Here is a 21,741-nt window from a genome sequence, read left to right as displayed (position 1 = left end):
GAAACACGAATTTTCCAGGCTGTTGCCAAATCCCCTGAGGTCGTATCGTTTTAAACATTTTTTTTTCAGTCACCAGGTATTTATTTGACAAACTTTGTAGGAGACCAGGAGATAGAGAGAGAGAGAGAGACAGATTTTACACACCTGCCCAGATATAATAGAGCAGAGTTTCTCAACCTCGGCAACTTGAAGATGTGTGGACTTCAACTCCCAGAATTCCTGGCTGGCTGAGGAACTCTGGGAGTTGAAGTCCACACATCTTCAAGTTGCCGAGGTTGAGAAACACTGAGTTAGTGGCTCACCATCGTTAGAGACTGTGGCTGGAGACAAGGAATCAAGTAGCAGGAATGAAGGGATAGAGCAGCAGCCATTAGATGCATGGATTTGGGCATCAAAATGGATGCTTCCCTCTCCATGACCTCAAGGTCTTGATGGGGAGACCTCTGGCCACACCGTGGTCCATCCAAGCCAACTGCCATTTTCACTGCTCGTTAGATGGCCAAGTTGCCATCAAGAACGGGCGTAAACCACCATAGCACTGGTCAGGGGGGGGACGACACGAGCCGGACCTTTCCTCAACCACTGTTAGACCGGCTCTGAATGGAGCAAGGCAAGAGACCATTTTCCCCTTGGGAAGCCTGAAGCAAGAGGAGGGAGCCGGAATTTCTCCCTCCAAATTAGAGGAGTGGGGCTAACATGGCACTCCCAAGCCAGGTTGCCCCCCGCCCACTACTGTCCAGATCTGTTGGGTCTGCCAAGGAGAAAATGAGTTCCCCATTGAGGAACAGTCATACAAAACCACATGGAGCCAATTGCATTTGGTTTGAATGAAATCTCGGGGCAAAGCCAAGGTTTTGTCCTGGCCAGTTTTTTTGGGCGGGGGTGGTGGTCCTTTTCTTACATTGCTATTCACCCCACCCCCCTGCCAGGCCCGGCGTGCCGTGCCGTGCCCCCTGCTGTTTGAGTCCCCTGGGTGGAACATCTAACATTGTCCCTGGCTATGACAGTGGGGGTGGGGGGGAGCTCCAAAACCCCTTGTTCCTCCTGACGCTAGTGGCGTGTACAGCCAGACGGCCCTTCCTTTCTGGACTCGGTTTTATCCGATTAATAGAGCAGGAACAGACTCCACGTGGCTGTTTAGTCACACTGCATTCAAGCAGTGGTCGCCCTGTTCTCCCCCTTTGGGCTTAATATCCATCGCGTTACATGAGAGCTGAAAAGATGGGCCCAGTTTCTTCCTGCCATGCCTGTCCCCCCCCCCTTTAAAAAACAAAACAAAAAAACACCTCTTCCTTGAAATGATAACACATGCATTCCGGAGGTTGGAACAGCCAGCTGTAATATTTTTGGCCTCCCCTGTTGTTATTTTTTTAAAATATATACTCGCTGTCTGGTGAGAAATGGGAGGATGAAGCTCAGGGTTTTGGTTTTTTTGTTTTTTTTAGAATTTTATGGCTCAAGAAAGCAAGGATGCGATGGGGGGGGTCGCTCCCCCCTCTTCCCCCACAAACTGTCCAAATGCACCCTGTTTGGCCATTTGGCTCAGACAAATGGGCTACTTTCCAGGGATGCTGAAAATAGGAAGACTTTGTGCTGCAATTGGCTGGTATTGGGGACAAGATTCTGTTCTGATCAGGGCATTCTGGCCTAGTTCTGCAGCCCAGTATTGCCCAGAGGTCCCCTTCCTGCTTTTCTGGTCTCTTAACGTCTTTGGAGCCATCTCCCTGCACAATCAGACAACATGCAAAACTGTAATGCCCTAAAGGCTTCAAACAGTGAAAAACAAAACAAAACAGAAAGCCCCCTCCCACAGCTTCATCTAAATCCAGAATTAGTTTTTAAAGAGAGCTCTGGCCCTCCACGAGGCTGCATCCTTCATTCATCTTCACCCCCAGCCTTACATCTGCCCTGTGCCGCGTTCCTGTATTATCACTCTTTTGAATCCAGTCTCAGTAAAAGTGACAAGTGATCCCAGAGGCTCAGGGATAAAGCACTAATGAGGAACTTGATTCCCCCCCCCCCCCGCCGCCTTTTAGTTCAACTCAGTCTTCTGGGCAACTTCCTCATTACAAGCATTTTTTCTTCCTTGTAAAGTCCTTGACTCAAGTCTGTTGAAATTTGCAATGGAAGGTGGGCTCGCTTTGCCTCTTCTCTGCCCTGCCTTTCCTCCCCAGATGTTCCGGCTCTTGCGAAACACAACACTGGCTTTTAGAGGCAGTACAGGCAGCACTGAAAGCTGCCCTTGGCTGATGGGCTTTCTCCCAGGATCCCTGAGGAAATGGCAGAAGCCCACTGGGAACTTTATTTAAAAGAGCGTTCCTTGATTTTTCTTTCGTTGTCCGGCAGCAGGGTTTCAAAGCCGGCCCCACATGCTCTTCCTCTATGATTTCTGTCTGGTGATGCTTTCTGGATTCCCAAGCCAGAGAAAAGCCAATAGTTTTCAGAAGAGAAATTTTGGAGCGACATTAGGGGCCAAGCACCCTTTCTCTCTCATCTGAGCAAAGTTTCCTTGGTTGCAGGTTTAGTTTTTTTTTTTTTTTTTTTAGGGGGAACAAGATCCACCAGAATTGAGTGGACCACACAAAGGGCTGTTCCTGTCCCTCGCAGTCCTTTAGCTCTTGAATGTAAAACCCTTGCTAGGAGAAAAAAAATCTCACTGCCTTCACTGCAGTCAGTTCCATCCCACGTCTCTCTGCTCGAAATCCAGCCTTCCCCAACTAGGTGCATCCCAATCCTGTTGGACTGCCACCACCAGTAGCTGGGAATTATGGGGGTTCTAGTCTGGCAGATCTGGCTAGGCCCCAGCTGCCTCACAAGGCTGCTATAAACAGAAACCCTGCAACAGAATGATTGCTGGGGTGGGAATCTGAAAATGGCTGTGGTCAGCTTGATTTCCGCCAAGGCCTGCTCTACTGCCCCCTTGACCTTGGACACCGTTAAGAAAAGGATGGTTGTGATACAAGCGGGCGCGAGAGGTGTCTTTCTATGGTGCAGCGAAGAGCGGGGGCTCTAACCCCAAAGCATTTAAGAGACTGGGGTTTCCAGGGGCGATCCCAGCTTGGGTTTTGTATGAAGAAAGCCCCCCTGTTCACTTCTGGTGTCTTCAAGTAAGACATTCTTGAGATCAACAGTAGTGAGCGAGCCACGTCCTGCAGGCCGATAGCACAAGACAACTCCATTCCCGTGGCTTTTGAAGAAAGGCTTTTGGGTGTGTGTCATTTTCACCAACAGGACCTACCGGACGAGTCAGCACTGAGTGCTCCTGTTCAGGGTAACAGCCAGCCAGCCATGTCCTCCTTCAGCATATTCCACACCATGCCCTGCTCCGGCACTCAAGACGCAGAGGGCTCACCGGGCAGAGATTCTGTTTGGTTTCCTCCCTTCTTGGGATCTTGGATTTAGTTGCACTTCTGCAGACTTGGGCACCAACCACCCATCCTTCTTGTGAATGGATGGTGCTACTTGGGCCATCCTGGGTTTGGCATTTGCTGTTGTCCATTGCTGATGGAAGGAATGATCTTCCATGCTGGAAATCAGGTGCTCCCATCTGGGTAGACACACAACTCCCCACCTGCTTAACCTGGCCAAATTCAAACACCTCCCAGCATCTTCAGGCTGTCTCCTGCAGCGCGTGAGGCTGCATCTGAGAAGAAAGAAAGATCTCAAAATTAGACTGGTCAGTGACTGAAAGTTTGAGTGTACCTTTCCTGGCTTTCATCCGTTTCTGAAACACAATTCCTCCTCCTGTTTTGCTGAGACACAACAGTTTGTAATTTATTGCTGTGGCCTTTCCCCCCCTTTTGTTAAAGAAAGGCTAGCATTACCTTTTTGCCTTCCTATTCACCATGCTTCTTTCCCCTCCTGTGTTGACGTCTCTTGTCAGTTCAGAAGCCGACTTGACATCCCAGCCGCAAAATCTTTGTGCTTTAAAGCAGCTCTGGGCATTCTGACCTCAACATTTTTTGCAGCCAGAGAGGTATGTTTGCAGTCAACTGTTGTTAAACAAAATCTTGGAGATCAGTTAATCCCTCCAGATAGTGCAGCCAGATGATTGCCAGTTTTGCGTGTCCGTGTTAGAGTGAGCAGAACGTGTTGGCGTCCGTTGCGTTCAGCAATTTGTGTGCATGTTTCATGTTCAGATAATGGATTGCTACTATTTCCCCCTCCCCCCTCGCAAAAAAAGCCCAGCCAGCAACAATACACTTGTAGATCAAGGCCTCACAAATTTTGGGTCCCACATTTTGGAGAGGAAAAACCATCTCTGCCATCTTGAGCTCTGTGTGGGAAGCCTAGTACAGAAACCCAATCCATAAAATAAAAGCAGACACCAACACTGGGTGGCAGTTGCAAATTATTGAATTGCAACGCATTGAGCCCTGGAGGTTAAAAGAGCACCTGGGCTGCAAAGCTCAACTGAGTGACTCGGGATTAGCCGCAGTATTGGAGCCTAGCCTCCCTCGCAGGGTTGTGGTCAGGATTAAATGAGATAACTTCAACAGAGGGGAAGCAGCCGGGGGCAGCCTTCTTGAGGTGCGTTCGCTTATTCACATGCAGGGCACGGGTGTTTTCTCTCTCAGCCGGCTGTGATTTCAGAGACCAGGTTCAAAAGGGGAGGGCTGTTGTGGAAATGTAGGAAGGAAGGAAGGGTCTCAATCTTCTGAGGTTCATTTATTCACTTATTAAATTTGTACACCACCAGCTTTAACTGACTCTGTTTATTCCAAGGAAAGAGGACCAACGTGCACAGGATCTGTGGTTTTAGGAATTTCCAGTGTAGGACATTACTCAGTCCTCTGAAGCAGTCCAGCTTTAGGGTGGGGAAGTCAGATACAAATGGGTAGGTGAGGTTTTAGAATTTCATTCAAGCAGTTTGGATTTTCCTGGCTTAATCATGGCCTTGCGTTGATTGCTGCAGGTGGCACGTGTTGTGTTCGATTCTGTTCCACGCTGATTTTTTGCCAGTCGTCTCCCCCAAACCATGTACATAAAATAATTAAGGTGATGACATCTGGTTGATGTCAAAGTCTGTTTTTCGGTGAAGTTTTTGCAGCCAGCCTCCCAGCTGCGGGGCTGTGCTCTATTTCCACTCTGTGGCTATGATATTCATGCAGAGCTTCTCTTTACCTCCCTCTCCCCTTCCCTGGGTCAAATTTTTGACTGAAGGTGGTATTGCTGGCTAGTAAATCACTTGGATTGAGCCCCAAAGAGCTCCAGGCATCTGCAGGCAGGGCTAAGAAAAGCCCAGATTGGGCCAAGGATCGGAGAACGGTCCAAGACGGGTTCCCGCGTCCCTTTGGCAAGTTCCTTGGGACAGAGGCCCATAATGCACCACACACGCTGCCCAGTGTTAACGGCAACGCGATAGCAATGGGAATTGTAATCAATCATGCTGGCTGGAGGAACTCTGGGAGTTGAAGTCCAAGCATCTTAAAGGTGCTGAGGCTGAGAAACACCAGTATAGGAATTTGAGGGAGGAGGGTGCAAGAAAAACCACCAAGGTGGGGATGACGAACTCCAGCTTCACCCTTCGCTGGCCAGGCCTTGTTCCTGCAGCCTTGGCTCGGCCTTTATATTTACGACATGCCACAGAAGCCGGAACCGTTGCCCTTCCCCAGGCCCTGCTGCTGCTCATCTCCGCAGGGGTACTTGGTGTGGTCCAGAGCAACCTCTGTGGACTGCCTCAGCTGCCTGTGTGTATCACGAGAAAGATATTTTCCCCTTTTCCTCCAGCAAGTGGGAGCCATTTCATGGCTTGTGTTCCTTAGTGATGCAAGGTTTGTTTGCTTTTTTAAAAAAATCTCTTTAGGATAGACAAAAGCACAGTTCACAGCAGCAGAAACAAGAAAATACCTTGTTTTAATGTTGAGACTTTTAGTTGTGGGGTGCCCTGAAATTACTCTCCTGAAACCATCTCTGCGGGGCGGGGGGGAATGGGATTGTTTAAAGGAACTAACTTGTGAAGTAATGGTGTGGGAAATCATTAAAATATAATGCCTGCATATCATTCTTCCGTTGTGAGCTGACAGCCCACCGTTGACCGAAACCAAGCCAAATGTTGCAATGAGGTGGAGAACACAAAAACAGCAACAACAGAAATTTCCTCCAGGTTTGGAATTTGGAGCCGCAGCTGTGATTTTTCCAGCGAAGCAGATGAATTTTGCTTCGTTGTGCAGACTTCACAGAAAACATTTTGCAGAGGAAATGAGATTAGAACGTCTGTGAGCTTGGGAGGAAGGGAGAGTTTCAAAGCGGTTTGGTAAATATAGCAAACTCAGCTTGCGCAACGCAACCCACTCCGTGCATCGTGGTTCCTCGTGTCCTTTCCATCATAACTTGTCAATAAAGTCCAGATACCACCGAGGCGTCATTTCTGAAGAACTGAAAAAAAAACCCCACCACTACTGTAATGTTGATCATATTAAAGTGGTATGTTCCTGAGATGATCACACTTGAAGCCTCCAGGAGAAGGTCTTTGCCCTAAGAGTCTGGATCCCTGTCACTTAAGCCATGAAAGCAGAGAATGGGGTGTCAAAAGCAGCTCACGGCTGAAGCAAAGCATCTCCTAGGGCTGATGGTTTAAATGAAGGGAATATTTATTTGTTTGTTTGTTTTTATATTCCTTTATAGGGAATATATGCAGTCAGAATGCAGCAAGTCTTTGATGCCTTTGGGTAGAGTTGAGCTAGGGTTATGCTGTCAGTTTTCGCCCTCTTTTCCCCAATGTGCAAACGGAAGAGTATAGGAGTTGGCCTTACAAAGTCAGATCCTTGGTCCAACCCAGTCTAATGCCGGTACGGACTGGCTGCAGCGTGGCAGGAGTTTGCCTGGCTGCCCTGAGTTTAATTTTAGCAGCGTGTGTGGAAGGGCGCATGTGCGCCTGGTGGATCGGGGGAAGCCGCGCTCAGGGCTGGTAAACCAGCTGTGGCACAGCTTGAGCAGAGTCATTAACAAGGCCTACTTTCACTTGCCCATTGAGGTCACCAAAAATGCTGTGCTGGTTGTGGGCCTCACAGCTGCAGAGATCTGTGGTGGGGACACAGGGCAGCGTGTGTGAGAGAGAGATGGCAAAGTCTTTTTGAAAATGGCACCGCCAGTGTTTGGGAATCCCAACCCTCAGGTACTGGGGTGGTATTCTAACTACCAACATGCCAGCTTTTATTTTATTTGTCAAACCTTTGCTTTTGTCGCTGTTTCCATTGCTCGCTGATTGATTCTTAGGGTTTTTTTCCCCCTGCTACTCTAGAATTCCACATTCTCTTGAACACTGACTGGAGAAGGGTGGGCTGATGGGAGATCTCCGTTATTAAAATGGCCCAGCGTCTGAATAATAAGACAGTAAAATGCTATTCTCCTTTCCAAACACCTTGGATCCATGAAGTGAGCTTTAAAAAGTGCATCTAATGCACCGACCACCCTTTTAAAGCAATATGTAGAATTGGATTTACAGGAAAGATCCCAGTTTTTTATTTCCTGTAAACCTGCCTGAATGAATGACCCACTCAGATGCCTGTCATTAGTGTTTCCCATTTCCTAAGTTGGAACTGCAGCCGCTGGGGATTGGAGAGGCAATGGCAGGAGCCTGCTGGGGTCATACTGGGGTGTCCCTCCTGGGCTGGAACTCTTCTCAACCAGGCAGCAGGGCTGAAATTTGCCACCGACTCACACCGACCGGTTACTTCTGGCCATTCTCTTGCTGTTTCATCTTCCTCTGCAGGAGTCATTAGCAAAATGGATGTCGGCTTGGGAGTTGTAGGGAAGGGCTGGCACGACAGGCTGTGGCCGCAGAATCACCACCAGGCCATCATCCGGACTGTGCACGTTTAGTATTCTCATTATCCCCAAACCAGGGAACAATGGAAGCCCACAAATTCCATATATTCCCATAAAACGGTGGGGTTTGAACCACCCTGAAAGAGTTGGGAGGTCAAGTCTAAAAGTTTCTGCGTTCCACAATTGACTGAAATTTTATTTCTGATTTTCTGGATTGGATCAATAATGGGTTGAAATCCATCAGCACCAGTTCTTGTCCCAAAGCAGAGGAAGGGCCTTCTGTTGATAACGAAACGCATCTTGCGTCTTCCCAGCAGCTTTGCCCTGGCTCGGCGGCACGACAAGTTGTGGACTCCCAGGCTTCAGTCGAAAATCTCTGCCCAAAGTTTGGGTGGGAGAGTGCTCAGATTTTACAGGGTGTGTGTTTTGCTTCACTTTAACAGCCCGGTTGCTACGGAAAAGTTGAGCCAGTAAAATCTCCTATGTTTGTGATTGCTGCACCTGCTTGGTTTGTCAGATGTTTTCAAAGGCACAAGTGTGGGCTGCTTCGCTCTGTCTCTGCGCCTGTCTCTCCAACATACTTTCTGCCAGCTTGCAGAAGCCACTTTCACGCCAGGAAGTCCATATTCTCAGCCAGACATCAACAGCAGAAAGTGTGATGTATTTGCACGTCTGCAAAGTAATTACTTTAGGCTTTCATTGGTTGGAAAAACTTGAGGTCAAGCAAGTTTCTGTCAGAAAAGAATCACTCCACTTGGGAAGTAGTGGAGATTTGTACCGGTCTGGCCCTTCACATTGTTGCCTCTTTTGGGGAGAGGTCAGTGGGAAAGGCGTTTTCAGAACACGAGAGAGGGACAGAGACAGGTGATGTGTGACCTCTGTAGCATCTCATGCACTAAGCAAAGGAAAATGCATAAAAACTGCATTTAAGCAGCTGGACAGTCCTTTAGCCAATACCCACAGTTACCTGCATGATTCAGAAAGCCTCCCTAAGCACTGGAACATGGAGGCATTTTCAAGGAACTTGGCCTGAGAGCACAGGAAAAAATGTGACTAAGAGTTCCTGGAGAAACAAAGGAATTGGCTAAGCAGCCGGGGATGAGATTTGCAAAGGGCAGGATTGAGTTAGGAGAGAGAAGGAAATGCCTGGGGTATGAATAACAAGGAAGTCAGGGAAGAGGATTGTTCACATAAACCAGAATTGTAGCTCTTCTTGGGAGAAGAATGGTTTTTGGTAGTAAAACCATCAAATTCTTGACCCAAAGTGGATGTAGGGAAGATACAGCCCTCCAGATAATCCTGGATTCCTAACTCAGAGGGAAGTTAAGGGCAGCTGTATCCAGGTGAAGCCAGAGCTGGATCACAGCTGAGCATCGCAGCATGGCACACGAACCCACCATTTTTCGGTGAGCAGGCCAGATGCAGCTAGAAACTTGTCTCACTTCGCTTTTGTTGTTTGGGCCTCGAGGTATGCTCAGGAGGAAGCCCCCTTTTCCCCACAGCTCCAGCGTTCATGGGGCTTTACCAGAAGGGGCACATCTGGTTCAGAGGCATTGCCACATGGATCTTGCAGCCGAGTCCCTGAGCATGAAAGTGTGTGCCTGGGCCTTGGGATTTTTGCTGATGCATTGGTTTGCAAAGAATCCGAGCGGTTGTTTACACCAACACTGTTATCACCTTGCCTGCTGATTTTATTATTGCGCCTCGGCCTGAAGAAGGTGAGGCTGTTCTGCAAAGCGGAGGGCAAAGCGTCTCTTCCCTCCGGCCACACTCAGCTTTTCCGCCGCAGCGCAGGGGCCAGCGAGCATGTTTGGCCAGGCGTGTCAGACATGAACCTGCGTCAAGGGGTGAAATCAGCCCCATTAAGAGCAGCGTGCAGGGAGTGACCCTCAGACGAACAGGCCCTGCATTCCAGTGAACATCTGTTTGGAACCAAGCTGGAAACAGCTGGATGGCAAGCACATTGCAGACACTTGTGGGGTTTCGGAGGACATCCCATCCTTCCTTCGAGCTCCAGGTCTCTCCTGTAACCCTTTTGGGTTCAAACATGGTTTCACTGTAGCCAGGTGGCCATGGGCTCCTTGGACTAGTGATCTTTGGGTCCCACCAGGTGGAGTGATGGTGGCTCGAAGCCTTTATCTGGCTGATGTAGACCTCCCTCCTGCTGTGGGACAGTAGGCGACCACATCATTTTGGGAGGTGCGCGAGAGGCGCTGGTCCTCGCTTGCATTACGAGGACTGCAGCGTGTTGGATAGTAGAGCTGATGCTCTTGCATCCTTTTGGAAATGCGTCTGCCCGATGGCTTCACGCGTGTGGCCAACGGTCAGCTCCCTCTGACGGGGCAGACCCTGCTTCTCCAAAGGGGGCCTCGAAGAACATCCATTCCGGCTGGCGTGTTATTTACATAAACAAGGTGGTGGCCTGTTTCTTTGCTGAGCATCCCTAGCCTGGACGTTCCACAAACTTAACTTTGTTACAGGATGTAATGAAGTAGAAAGAAACAATTATGAGAAGATTTAAAAACAAACCCAAAAAGAAAAAAACAACCCTTAAGTGTAAAGCTTGGGTGGCATTTAAGGTGGCAAAAGACGATGGCCCAACGTCAGGAGAAATTTTGGAGGGAGTCACTCCGATACTTTGTCTAGGGTATGGGGTTGCCATCTACTCACCCCCCTCAAAAAAACCCCTCCCATCTGCACAAAATATCCTTTCTGCAGAGGTGGAGGAAAAGAGGGAGGGTCGGACCCAAAGGGGAAACGGAAAGAAAGAACAGACCCCTGTTCTGAGCTGCACCACCTGCTTGTCCGCCTCCCATCCCCGTCCCCAACAGACCGGGCGGGATCTGCAGTGCTTGCCAAATACCACTTGGACGTCGTCACGGTTTCCTTTTTCCTCTGCAGAAGAGACGGCTGGCTCCTTTCCCCCGAGGCGGCGGCTTCTACCAGGAGATCCCCGTTAGCCCTGGGGGTGAGGAGGCCAAACACAGACCATGTTTGTTTCGTAAAAGCACTGTTTAAAAATGCCATCCTCGAGGACAGCTCTTTCGCAAAGCCAAGCATGCTGGCGCTTGGCACGGTGCTCCAGGAAGGAGGGCGGAAAGTGAGTCGCAGGCCCAAAGCGTTTGGCTTTGGCTGTTCCTATGGAAGAGGAACCTAGAACTGCACTCTGGGTGCACAGCACAGATTTGGGAGGTGAACCTGGAAAAGGCAGCATCTCGGCACGCTCCCGTGAGCCGGGGGGTGGCGGTGGTGGCAGATCTCTCAGAATCCAGGGTGGCATCCTTTGCCGCCAGATCCATTCATAGATTGAGCTCAGAATCTAGAGGAGAAGCCAGCAGTTTGTCTTGAAATGGAAGGGGGAAAGATGAAAACGGAGCGTTTTAGCTGCACCGGATTCCTCGGACCTCATTCTGCTGCCTGGCGCTCCCGATTGCACAGACGGGTTTTTATTCCTGCCCCAGTAGATGCCAAGCCAGGTTGGGGCCCTTGGAATTCAACTCCTCTGGCCAAGAGGGCTTTCTGATCCCGGCGGGTGATTTATAGGCCGAGCGGAGCGACTTGTGGAAAAGGCAAAGCAGCATCTCGGCAGCCGGCCAGCAGAATCTGCTGCAGCTGCGGCATTGTGAAGTCATTGCCTGACAACCGCTGCAAACAGAATAACAAAGTCTGGCCTGTTCGCCTCTCGGATACTCGTTCCAATTTCAAAACCGCCGTTTTAAAGTCTTACCTTTCCCCGTCCAGTTAGCCAAGACAGTTTGCAAAATCTTTGGCTACGTCGTTTGTCTTCCTTTCTCTCTTTAATCTTTAATCCTGCTTTCTGACATGCCTATTCTGGAAAATCTCTCCCCCACTTTTGTATGCTGCTGCTGATTTTATTATTGTATCTTCCAGAAGCATTTAGTTTTGGGAAACCCTGATGTGTTTTTCTTCAATGAAACTGAATACCCCCCTCCCAGTCAGACATAGCTGCACAATCAGTTTTAATAGATTTCCTAAAATTTGAGCGGACTGAAAACTCCCAAGCTGGTAAAAGTTTCTGCTGAAATACCATTAAATAAGTCAAGTGTCCTCTGTGATCTGGACACAGTTCCAGGGGATTTCACACACGTGTCCATGGGGTTTTTGTGGCAGTGAGTTGGATTGGTTTGCCACTGTTTTCAGGGGGGAAAATAAATTAAATTCTGAGTCTAGCCTTCAGTCCTGGGATTTGAAAAACAAAGAATAATCCAGAATCGGCTAGAGTTTAGCACCTTTAAAAATAAGGAAGGATGGGTTGGATTTTTCCATATTACTAACTGCAGCTGGTTTACCAACCCCTTAATATGTGTTAAGGTTAGTTAACTATACACACCTTTAAAAATACATTCTTCAAAAGGTTAGGCTCTTCCGCGTTGTATTTGAGACCCCTGTGCACTCAGAGTGGAATTTGCCTGCCCAGGACAGAGAAATTTCTGTCTTCCGGTTCAAGTTTTGACTTCCAAGCCTTGGATGGAGTCCCTCATGCTGAATGCAGACTTTTGCTAACAAGTCTTTGGAAGCAGACTAACGTAAATGGTCTGTTCAGCACCCTGCAGGGACTAATGAAGTCTGCACAGCTACCATTTTAGGGTGCTTACACGCTGGAAGACCTGAAGTTTTAACCTCGGCCCAACTCCCTCTTCCTTGTTCCCCATTTCGACATCTTTGGTGAAGGAGGAAGTTGGCTGCTTCCTTGGTGACCTGTGTTCCCGGGGCAGCGCACAAATAACACGGGTTAAAATCACCTTTAAACCACCAGTAAAACTGTGATAACCGCCCGGAGTCCCCCTTTTGGGGGAGATGGGCGGTGATAAAAATGTGAAAAAACGAACAAACGAACAAATAAAAACTATGATAAATAAAGTGAAATGCCTGGAGGAAGGAAATGGGCTTATCTGGATGTGGGAAAGGCTCGATTTGGGGCCAGGCCTGGGAAAAGCGAGTCTCAAACATCTGTACAGAACGAATATATAACACCGGATCTGTTACAGACCAGCACAGACAAAATCCATGCTCAGCAGAAATTAATAAGGAATGGGCAGCTTTAATGAGCTCGTAGAAGAGGCTACAACTGGACCCCGTGTGGCTGTATTACTGCCCCACCGGGGGCCTTTGACGCACATTTGTTTGTTTGTTTTATGCAATGGAAAATGGCCAAAATAAAAATGTCCTCTTTTTCTCTTTCAGGTCCCATCCGATCCTCCTGTCCCCAAGAAACTCAAAGTGGATGATGCCCTGCAGTCTCCCCTCCTTGGCGATAAAGAGAAACAGTCCAGCTGGTTACGATCCTTGTCTAATTCATCAAATAAGGTGAGGTTTTGCCCCATGCAGGAGAAAGGCCTCAGGTTTGAAGAAGGCCGGAGGGCGCAATGCACAGAACCCCAAAACTCTTCCTTGCCTGCTTATGTGGGGTGGGTGACGCCCCGGATGGCCCTTGCTTGGATCTGAGAGCTGGCTGAGGGAGTGCAGTCTCTGCATTTGGGGCGCATTGACCACTTTTAGCTTACGCCCTAAATTCCTAACTCCTGTTTCAGTCATTGGAGGTGCAGGGCTACTGTTACCGAGGTTCAGCTGCGTCTCTCCTAAAGTCGGTCAAAATCTTTTCCCACAAGATTCCCGCTCCAGCACAGAGAGATGGACAAGATAGGCAGGCTTCTTTGATCACTTGATTAAAATTATGAGATTATATTGGCTTCACGTGGAGCATGGCTATGGACCGGCTCACCCAGCAGCGTCTGCGCCTGGCGAGGCACCCTGGCTTCTGTCTGGTACGCCGGATGACGACGCACAAACTTTCCCCGTGCTTAGCCAGGGGTTCGGAAGCCTGCCTCTGCGTATCTCAGTCACGCTCCGGTCTTCCTTGAGTCAGCCACCTCTCTTCCACGTGGCTTTCTGCATCCTCCCGCTTCCCAAGCCATTGCCCCATTTCTAGCACACCACGGTTCCTCTCCAGCTGGCCTTTCGTCCGTTTGTCCCTCACCGCTTCGTTCTCTCCATTTCTCGAGCAGAACATGGGCTGCCTCCACCCCAGGCAGCGTCTTTCTGCATTCCGGCCCTGGTCCCCCGCTGTGTCAGCCGGCGAGAAGGATCTCTCCAGTCACATCCCTACACTGATCCGAGACAGGTAAGGGGAACCGGTTTCACGAGCCTCAATTTTTAAGCATGAATGTATACACTTAGAGTCTAAGCCAGGGTTTCTCAAGCTTGGCCGCTTGAAGATGCGTGGACGTCAACTCCCAGAATTCCCCAACTTCTGGGAGTTGAAGTCCACACATCTTCAAGCGGCCGAGCTTGAGAAACACTGCTATAGGATGTATCGGTACCAAAAAAACTCTTAAAACCTGACACAAATAAAACACTAAATACAGAACCAGGCTATGTAGGTTGTGCCCAGGCATTCTGAAAATAGATAGGTATGAAGGTGGAGGACTTGCTTTATAAAATTAAACCTTTTGTGTGTAGGATAGGGTGTTTTTGAGCTGGACAGTTGATGGGTCAGAACAAATCCAGACCTGAATCTTCCCTTCGGTCTACAGCCACTTGAAGCTCTACCAAACAGTTTATTATTATTACCATCATTTAGTTTATTACTGGTTAGTCGTTCCTTGATGATTCGTATAGGCATATTAAAGGACATATATTTTCCACGTTACAAAAAAACACACCTCTCCAAGGGCTTCCCTTCCTTAAAACTTGGAGCATAAAAATAAGACTAGGTTGCTCAGTTAAGAGGTGAACTTTTCAGATCTGGCAGTTAAGCCTTGAGATGATTCATCGCATGAAGTGGCATGGAAACCTACCCCAGGAGCCGTCTTCTGAAACCCCGCAAAACGGAGCGGGTGAGTCACCCCGAAATAGCTTTGTGGGGGCTGCAAGGTAACCAAATGTTCTTTATCCCCTCCACTTGCTAGTTTCTATTCGTACAAAACTTTTGAGAACGCCGTCGCACCCAACGTGGCACTGGCCCCCCCTCCTCAGCCAAAGATTGTGAACAACCCGCTGTGCGCCCCGGCCGCGTTGCGGAGCAGCGAGCCCCTGGGCAGCCCTCCCCAGCTACGGAAAAGGAAACACGTCTCCGAGAACCCAGCCGTTCCCGAACCGACGCCCACCGATGCCCCCGCGCCGGCCCCGGAAGACGACAAGGAATCCGAACCAGAAATAGAAGTGGAAACGCGGGAAGAATGTAAGTGCGGCCTGTCCGGTCTTTTCTCGGTACCCTGCAGAGGAGAGCTTTCAGCCTCCTTTGCTCAGAAAAGTGGGTAAAATAAGCTTGCATCAAAGCCTTCCCTCGCCTGCCCTGCGTCAGGCGTCTCTGGAGGCCCCACCCGTCCTTCGGAAGTGGCAGGACAGAGAGAGGGACTGCCCCTGGGTGTGGTCAGGCGCCTGCAGTTCTGTAGGCTTAAAGGAGCCCTTGTCTTAGCGTCACACAGACCGGGACAGAAATGCAGGGGTCTCTTCCCAAACACTTGAAAGACCTACGCTTCTCTTCACGCATGCTCCCCAGCTTTATTGTAACGGGGCGTTGCTATGAAACGAACTGCGTTTCAGTGAGGTTTCCCGTGCTGTACCGATCAGGCGCATAACCCCGGCAGGCGTCTGCGCAAACAGGAAGGCAGGCTTCGAGGTCAGGGGATGGGGGCTGGCCCACGAAATTGCTGGTTGGGCTTGCTTCTTGCATGATGCCCAAACGAGGAGGGCCGGACTTAGGTGAATCCAGCCATTGTGGCTTGGCACGAATGAATTCCACAGAGCACAGCGTGCCACCCTTTTAGGCCTGTGCTTCTCAACCTTGGCCGCTTGAAGAGGAGTGGACTTCAACTCCCAGAATTCAAATGCTGGCTGGGGAATCCTGGGAGTTGAAGTCTACAAATCTTCAAGCGGCCAAGGTTGAGAAGCACTGCCTTAGCTGAATGACCTTTGGAAACTGTCCCCCCCTCCCGCCCCAAAAGTCGTGTTTCTACCCAGCCTAGGCTTTGCTTTCTAGCCCTATGGCTGAGGGTGGCCGACCTGTGACCCCGCTTCTTTCCTTCTCCTTCCAGTCACTTCCTCCCTTTCCTCGCTCTCCTCCCCGTCCTTCACCTCTTCGAGTTCAGCCAAGGACATGAATTCCCCCAGCCTGCAAGCCCAGCCTGCTGCCAGCGCCGTGTTTGAAGGGTCAAGTCACGCTGAGCCTCAGAGCGGCCCCAACGGGCTGGAAGCCGAGCTGGAGCATCTGAGGCAGGCCTTGGATGGTGGTCTGGACAGCAAAGAAGCCAAAGAGAAATTCCTCCATGAACTTGTGAAGATGAGGGTGAAGCAGGAAGAGAAGCTCAACGCTGCCTTGCAGGCCAAACGCAGTCTCCACCAGGTAATAGGGTGCAACCTCAGGCAAGGGGGGGGGACCCTGGGGCGCCCGATAGGAGCAAAAACTCTCGGTGGCACTCAAATTCAACTCTTCGCTGCCTCCAACGGTCACCTGGATGTTTGAAGCTCAGATCAGTTGGCCATGCCATTCTCAGCTTCCTGATGCTGCCTCATCATCATCATCATCATCATCATCATCATCATCATCGAGTTTGGAAAATAAAGTTCCCAAAGGGCGCTGCCTCACAAAAGGAATGTTGATTGTAGTTTTAATTGCTTTATTTTCATGCGTGAAGGAGGTCTAGAGACAAACCAAGGACACCTGTATTTGCTTTGAAAATGCGCCACAAAAACAAGGGCCACGTTCCCTGTTTAGCAGTGGTTTAGTTTAAGAGACTCAAAGTTTTATAATCGAGTGTGTGATGCAAAGAAACGTGACCACAAGGTTATACTGTTATTACGCCCGGCATGTTTGGGGGGGACCTTTTACGTCCCTGAATTGAAAAGCAAACTTTCTGCTAGGATCGATGTGAAGATAATTTATATGGGAAAGAAAGGGAAAAAAATTATATGGGAAAGAAAGTGGGGAGAAGGGAAAAGCATGTAGCCCTTTGAGGAAGGGATGGGTAGAAGTAATAGCGATTGAATTTTTAATTACAACTGGGAAAGTTGGATGACGTTGCCCTGGGTGGCTGGGTTGGGTTGGGTTGGACTGGACTGGACAAGCCAGCTGTGTCATGTCAAACCACAGGCCTTAAAAATGCTGCGGAAAGCAGCTGTGGCACCATTCTTGCCCAAAGGCTGTTTTTATTGGGCGGCACGCAGGCAGGCACAAGCCATTGAAAGCGAGGTGGCGCGTCCTCCTCAGGTTGGTCCTGGCAGGCTTCTCCGGGAGCGAAAAGCCGATCGGCATGGCTCTTAAGTTAAAAGCTGGCCACACCACTGAGCCCAGAGGGGTTATCCCACTGAGCAGGCCTCAGCCAAAGGGGGTGGTTGGCCCGAGCACCTGCTTGTCAGCTCTGCCTCCCCTCCAGCGTCCATCTTCCATTAACGTCATTTCGAAAGGACCACAGGCTCATGCGTGGATTGGCCTAGGGAGCGCCCCTCTTTCAGGGGAAGGCGCTTCCCCACCCTCCCTCCCCCTCCCCGGGGCCTTCTGCTTTTAAGATGCCGTCTTGTTCCAGGAGCTCGAGTTCCTCCGCGTGGCCAAGAAGGAGAAGCTGAGGGAGGCCACCGAAGCCAAGCGCAACCTGAGGAAGGAGATCGAGCGCCTCCGAGCAGAGAACGAGAAGAAAATGAAGGAGGCCAACGAGTCCCGGATACGGCTCAAGCGGGAACTGGAGCAGGCCCGACAGGTCCGGGTGTGCGACAAGGGGTGCGAGGCCGGCCGTCTGCGGGCCAAATACTCGGCCCAGGTGAGTGCAGGAGCAGCGATGCCCTCCTCCTGGTTGCAGAGCCTGGCGGTTCACACTTGCTTCCTGATCACTGGCTCTGGAGCTCCCCGGCAAAGAGAACATGCGGGGTACCCAAAGGCATGGCTCTAGTTTCCACCCTCTCTGCCAGGGGGCCCCCCAAAATTAAAAATCACGGAAGCAACCGAGAAAAGCGGCCCTGCTTTCCAGACCTTTCGAGGTGGCCTGGCAGAAACACTCTGGGTGGCTCTGAGCATCTTGCGTTCGACTTTGCAGACGCCTTCCCCCCACGAGTCTCAGAACTTTTTCATCTTCAGATTCACCCTGAAAACTCCCTAGGGTTGAGTCCGAATCAGCCTTGCTGGAGATTCTTGTCCCTGGCCTCGCCCGGTCTGGTTAGCGGAAAGGGGCGCTGGTGAAACAGCCCCTTTTGAGAGGCCTGCCGATTTCGGGAGAGCCAAAGCAGGAAGCGACGCGGACGCCGTCCTCCGAGCGTGGCGTCTGTGCCGCAAAGCATGAGACGGAAACTTGGTGCGACGGGCGCCAGCTCCCACTTGCGCAGCTGGGAGGGAGCCCCACGTTGCATCCCCTGCTATGCCTTTGCAGTTGGCTCTGTCCCGTTTCTGATTTTTTCACGGTTGCAGGGAAGGGAGGAAGGGCCTCGGTTTGAGGGCTGCGCAAATAACGCTTGGAGAGAGGAAGCCTGTGCTTACGCGTCTCCTTCCCTGGTTGCTGATGCAGCAAAACCCACAGCATGTCTGCTCCTGTGAAGCAGCAGCAACAGAGGAGGACCAGTCTGCAAAGGCTGGGGGGGGGGGGCACACTTACAGATCACTCCAAGCCCTGTGGTGCAGTGCCGTGCGTGGCCCCGAAGGGACGAGCGCTGCAGTCCTGCCTTGGGGACACGGCTAACCCTTCTGCTGTCCTCTTTGTTCCAGATCGAAGATCTGCAGGTCAAGCTGCAGCACGCCGAGGCGGACCGAGAGCAGCTGCGTGCCGACCTGCTGCACGAGCGCGAAGCACGCGAGAACTTGGAGAAGGCGGTCAAGGAACTTCAGGACCAACTTTGGTCAAAGCATAATGGCCTGTCCGGCAGCGCACACGGCCCCAAAGACCCAGAGAACTGAGGGCCAGGCCGTAGACCGGCAGAACAACGCGCTCCAGCCCTGGGCCGGGCTGCCGATGCGTGCGCAGTAAGCAAGAACGTGTGGGAAGAGGCGCTCCCCACCCCTGCATGTGGCTAAACATGGATTTTGTTATTAAGTGGAGGGCAAATGTTACTCTTTATAACAAAAGCACTGAATTCTGCCTCTTTTTTAATCCACATAGCACAACATTTTCCTGTGCCTATAACGTGAAAAGTGTTTATAAATCTAAACTACTCTTTTGAGTCTGCAGCAAAAAAAAAAAAAAGATTAAAAAAATGTATTTTTCTTTTCTACTGGGAAAACTTGTCCGGTCAGCAGCATTCATGGAAATTAGGGACAAGTACTGAGGGCTGCTACAAGTGTGTGTGTGTGTGTGTGTGTGTGTAAACACACACACATATACACACACCCCAAGCCCTTTTGTGATAAGCTATTTCAAAATGCAAACAATTTAGTCAAGACGACGTATTAAAACCATTGACAAGATTTTTTTAAAATAAAAAATAAAATATATTATATATAAAGGGGGGGGATACTTTTGATGCCTAACGTGTAAATTGGTACAGGTGATGGAAAGTGTTGCAGGAAAGAAAATAGCCATGAATGATTTCCAATCATGTGATTTTTATGCGAATTTCAAATTTAGGATTCTTTTCCCCACCCTTCTCCAGGTTTAAGCGTCTTTGTTTGTTTTTTTCCTATGTTTGATCATAGAAAAAGAGAAAGTCAGTGGGGGGGAAAAGGATGTTTGTACGTTTAGGAATAGACCTCTGTCCTAAATAAACCCAGCCTTATGAAACTCAGTGTTGGTTCATCGCAAACACATCTTTCAGAGACTCACTTCTACTCCAGAGCACTTCCAGCTTTAGCAAACAAAACTGAAAATGTAAAAAGAAGAGAAAGAGAAAGAACAAGTTGAACCTGAGAGGAACAGCTGGATCGCCCGGTTGCTTGTGAACAAGCAGCAGGGAAGAGTGAGTGGCGCGTGTGTGTTGGGGAACCCGCCTTCCGTTTTGCTCAGCGAATTCATTCCAGTTGGATCGACGCCTCCGAAGTTGCCGTGTTTGACGGACTCCTTACCTGCCACCGCCCCGCGTGAGAGTTTGGTGCCCTGCGAAGTAGACTCGCCGTTCTGTTAAAGAGACAAAAGACTTTTGCTGCTGTGAATAAGCCGACTTTTGTTTATTCTTTAGGGATCTTTTTGGTCACGGGGTGGTTTTGTTCATTTTTTTTTAATGTGACAAATACTTTAATATTGGGATCGATGGCGCCGCATCCCCCCTCCCCAGCAGCAGACATACAAGTGTGCAGCGAGTGACATGCTCAAGGGGTGTTTTGCTCCTACCTGATCAGAACCCCCATCTTAAGACCCCCCCCCCCGGATTTTCTTCTTGGGGAGAACACAAAGCCCCCTGTCTGCTCCTCTGGCCCCTCTTCTACCATCTCAGAGAGAGAGACATCCACCAAGCGCCTACTGTAAGTTTGCGATGCCTCGGCAGCCATTGGGGTACAAGGAACACGTGTAGCTTGGCCGTCCAGGGGATTGGGGCCTGTCTTGGCTGCCATATGACAACATTGTCACAGCTAGAAGTGCAGAGGTGATGGGTGCGGGGCGCTCTGGCAGCCAAGAGGCTCATGATTACGTGAAAGGTTGGTGGCTCTAATGTAGGAAATGGGGACGCGAGGCCTGGAAAAACGCCGAAGCCAGCCGTTGACCATCGCTTGTTCTCAAAGGCCCGAGACGCTGAGCCATTTCCCCCCGTTTACCAGCCTGCTCAGTTCTGAGGAGTGATAGCTGTTTTGAAAGGACCAGTCTCTACCAGGATGAAGGATCGAGCAACACAGTCCTGGCTTGTTTGGTGGGCTTCCCCTCCCTTTTTGCGTATTTTGGCCTTGCTCTTGTGGTTTTGATTACAGACCCAGGTGGGACGAAGAAACAGGCTGGGTCTAAGCTAGGAGAGCAGAGACGTAATTTGCATTCTCATTTGCACGTTGCAAAAAGCCATATCTGCAGCTGAGAAGCTGACAACCAACTGGGGTTTCAAACTGAAGTTTATTGTCCTAAACTAAACCTTGGTTTTTCACTGCTTGCACATTTTATTATGCCAAAACCAGACCATCCCAGCCACGTTATGACTTACCAAGCCTCTTCCAAATTCTCCAATCCGTTTCCACTTGCTGTTGCTAAGCACAGCAGGAAGTGTGTTTTTTTCCCTCCTGTATCCATATTGCGGCAGCCTGTCCTAAAATCAAAGTATTCATTTGCAGTACACTAAAGGAAAAAAATGTATTAATTTTTTTTTTTAAAAAAAGCTGTTATTATCCATTCTAATAGCCATTGTAAGCATGAATGTTGAAAAGGAGGAAAGAACGTTTATGGGAGTGGGAGGGAGACTGCTTAAGAAACCAAATAAATACAAAGGAAGATTTATTAGAAAAGGAATCAGGTTACTTAGGCAAAAATGAACTAGCTTGCATGATACAACATGGTCTAAGTTTGAGGTCTCTGCCCTTCTTCATTTGCAACGAATGGGTTCAGCTCTAAAGTGCAATGCAAAAAAAAAAGGAATGTTGATTGTGTTGATGCAGTTATTTTTTTAATGTGAGGTTTTTTTAAAAAATTGCTTCTTTGTATGTTTTTTTCTGCAGTTATTAAAAGAACATATGCATGGAATTAAATTTTTTACCAGACATATATTAATTAATGGGTATTATGAGTGTCTTATGTAAAAGTACCTGAAGGCTCCCCCCCAGCCCCCAGCCCACCCCTCAAGCTGTTTGAATTTTCACATCCAGCATTGCTTTTTGGTAACGGCACAAAACTCGGTTCTAGTTTAACTCCAACGCCTGCCTTTGGCCATTCAGACTTAGGAAGGGGGAAGATTCCCTCTTTGCACAACCGACGGTGGTTTTATCAATGCCTGGTTCATTTTCCTCTTCTCTGGTTGGGTTTCAGCAGGGAGAAGAAAAAAAAACCCCATGGTCCCCCCCACCACCCCGCCCCAGGACTTCAAGCAGATTGAGAAGAAAAAATCCATGCTCAGTTTCTC

The 21,741-nt window shown here is 49.6% G+C and overlaps 1 protein-coding gene across 2 annotated transcripts in view; it reads left to right on the top strand.

Moving 5' to 3' along the window:
- The window catches only part of SKI (SKI proto-oncogene), a 115,493-nt gene extending 94,974 nt beyond the window's left edge, over nucleotides 1–20,519 (top strand). Inside the window, exons 2-7 of one of the 2 annotated variants that reach the window (XM_063317291.1) lie at nucleotides 12,976–13,098; nucleotides 13,797–13,912; nucleotides 14,700–14,971; nucleotides 15,828–16,135; nucleotides 17,316–17,486; nucleotides 18,482–20,519. In XM_063317291.1, coding sequence (XP_063173361.1) covers nucleotides 12,976–13,098; nucleotides 13,797–13,912; nucleotides 14,700–14,971; nucleotides 15,828–16,135; nucleotides 17,316–17,486; nucleotides 18,482–18,670 — 1,179 coding nt within the window. In that variant the 3' untranslated portion in view covers nucleotides 18,671–20,519. Of the gene's footprint in view, nucleotides 1–12,975; nucleotides 13,099–13,796; nucleotides 13,913–14,699; nucleotides 14,972–15,827; nucleotides 16,136–17,315; nucleotides 17,547–18,481 lie in introns of both variants that reach the window. The other variant, XM_063317290.1, reaches the window with a different exon arrangement.
- Nucleotides 20,520–21,741: the final 1,222 nt, after the last annotated feature.

This window comes from Candoia aspera, chromosome 18 (assembly GCF_035149785.1).
Source record: "Candoia aspera isolate rCanAsp1 chromosome 18, rCanAsp1.hap2, whole genome shotgun sequence".
NCBI classification, from domain to species: domain Eukaryota; kingdom Metazoa; phylum Chordata; class Lepidosauria; order Squamata; family Boidae; genus Candoia; species Candoia aspera.
The sequence above is the reverse complement of the archived record's forward strand: the minus strand, read 5'-3'. Positions and strand labels throughout refer to the sequence as shown.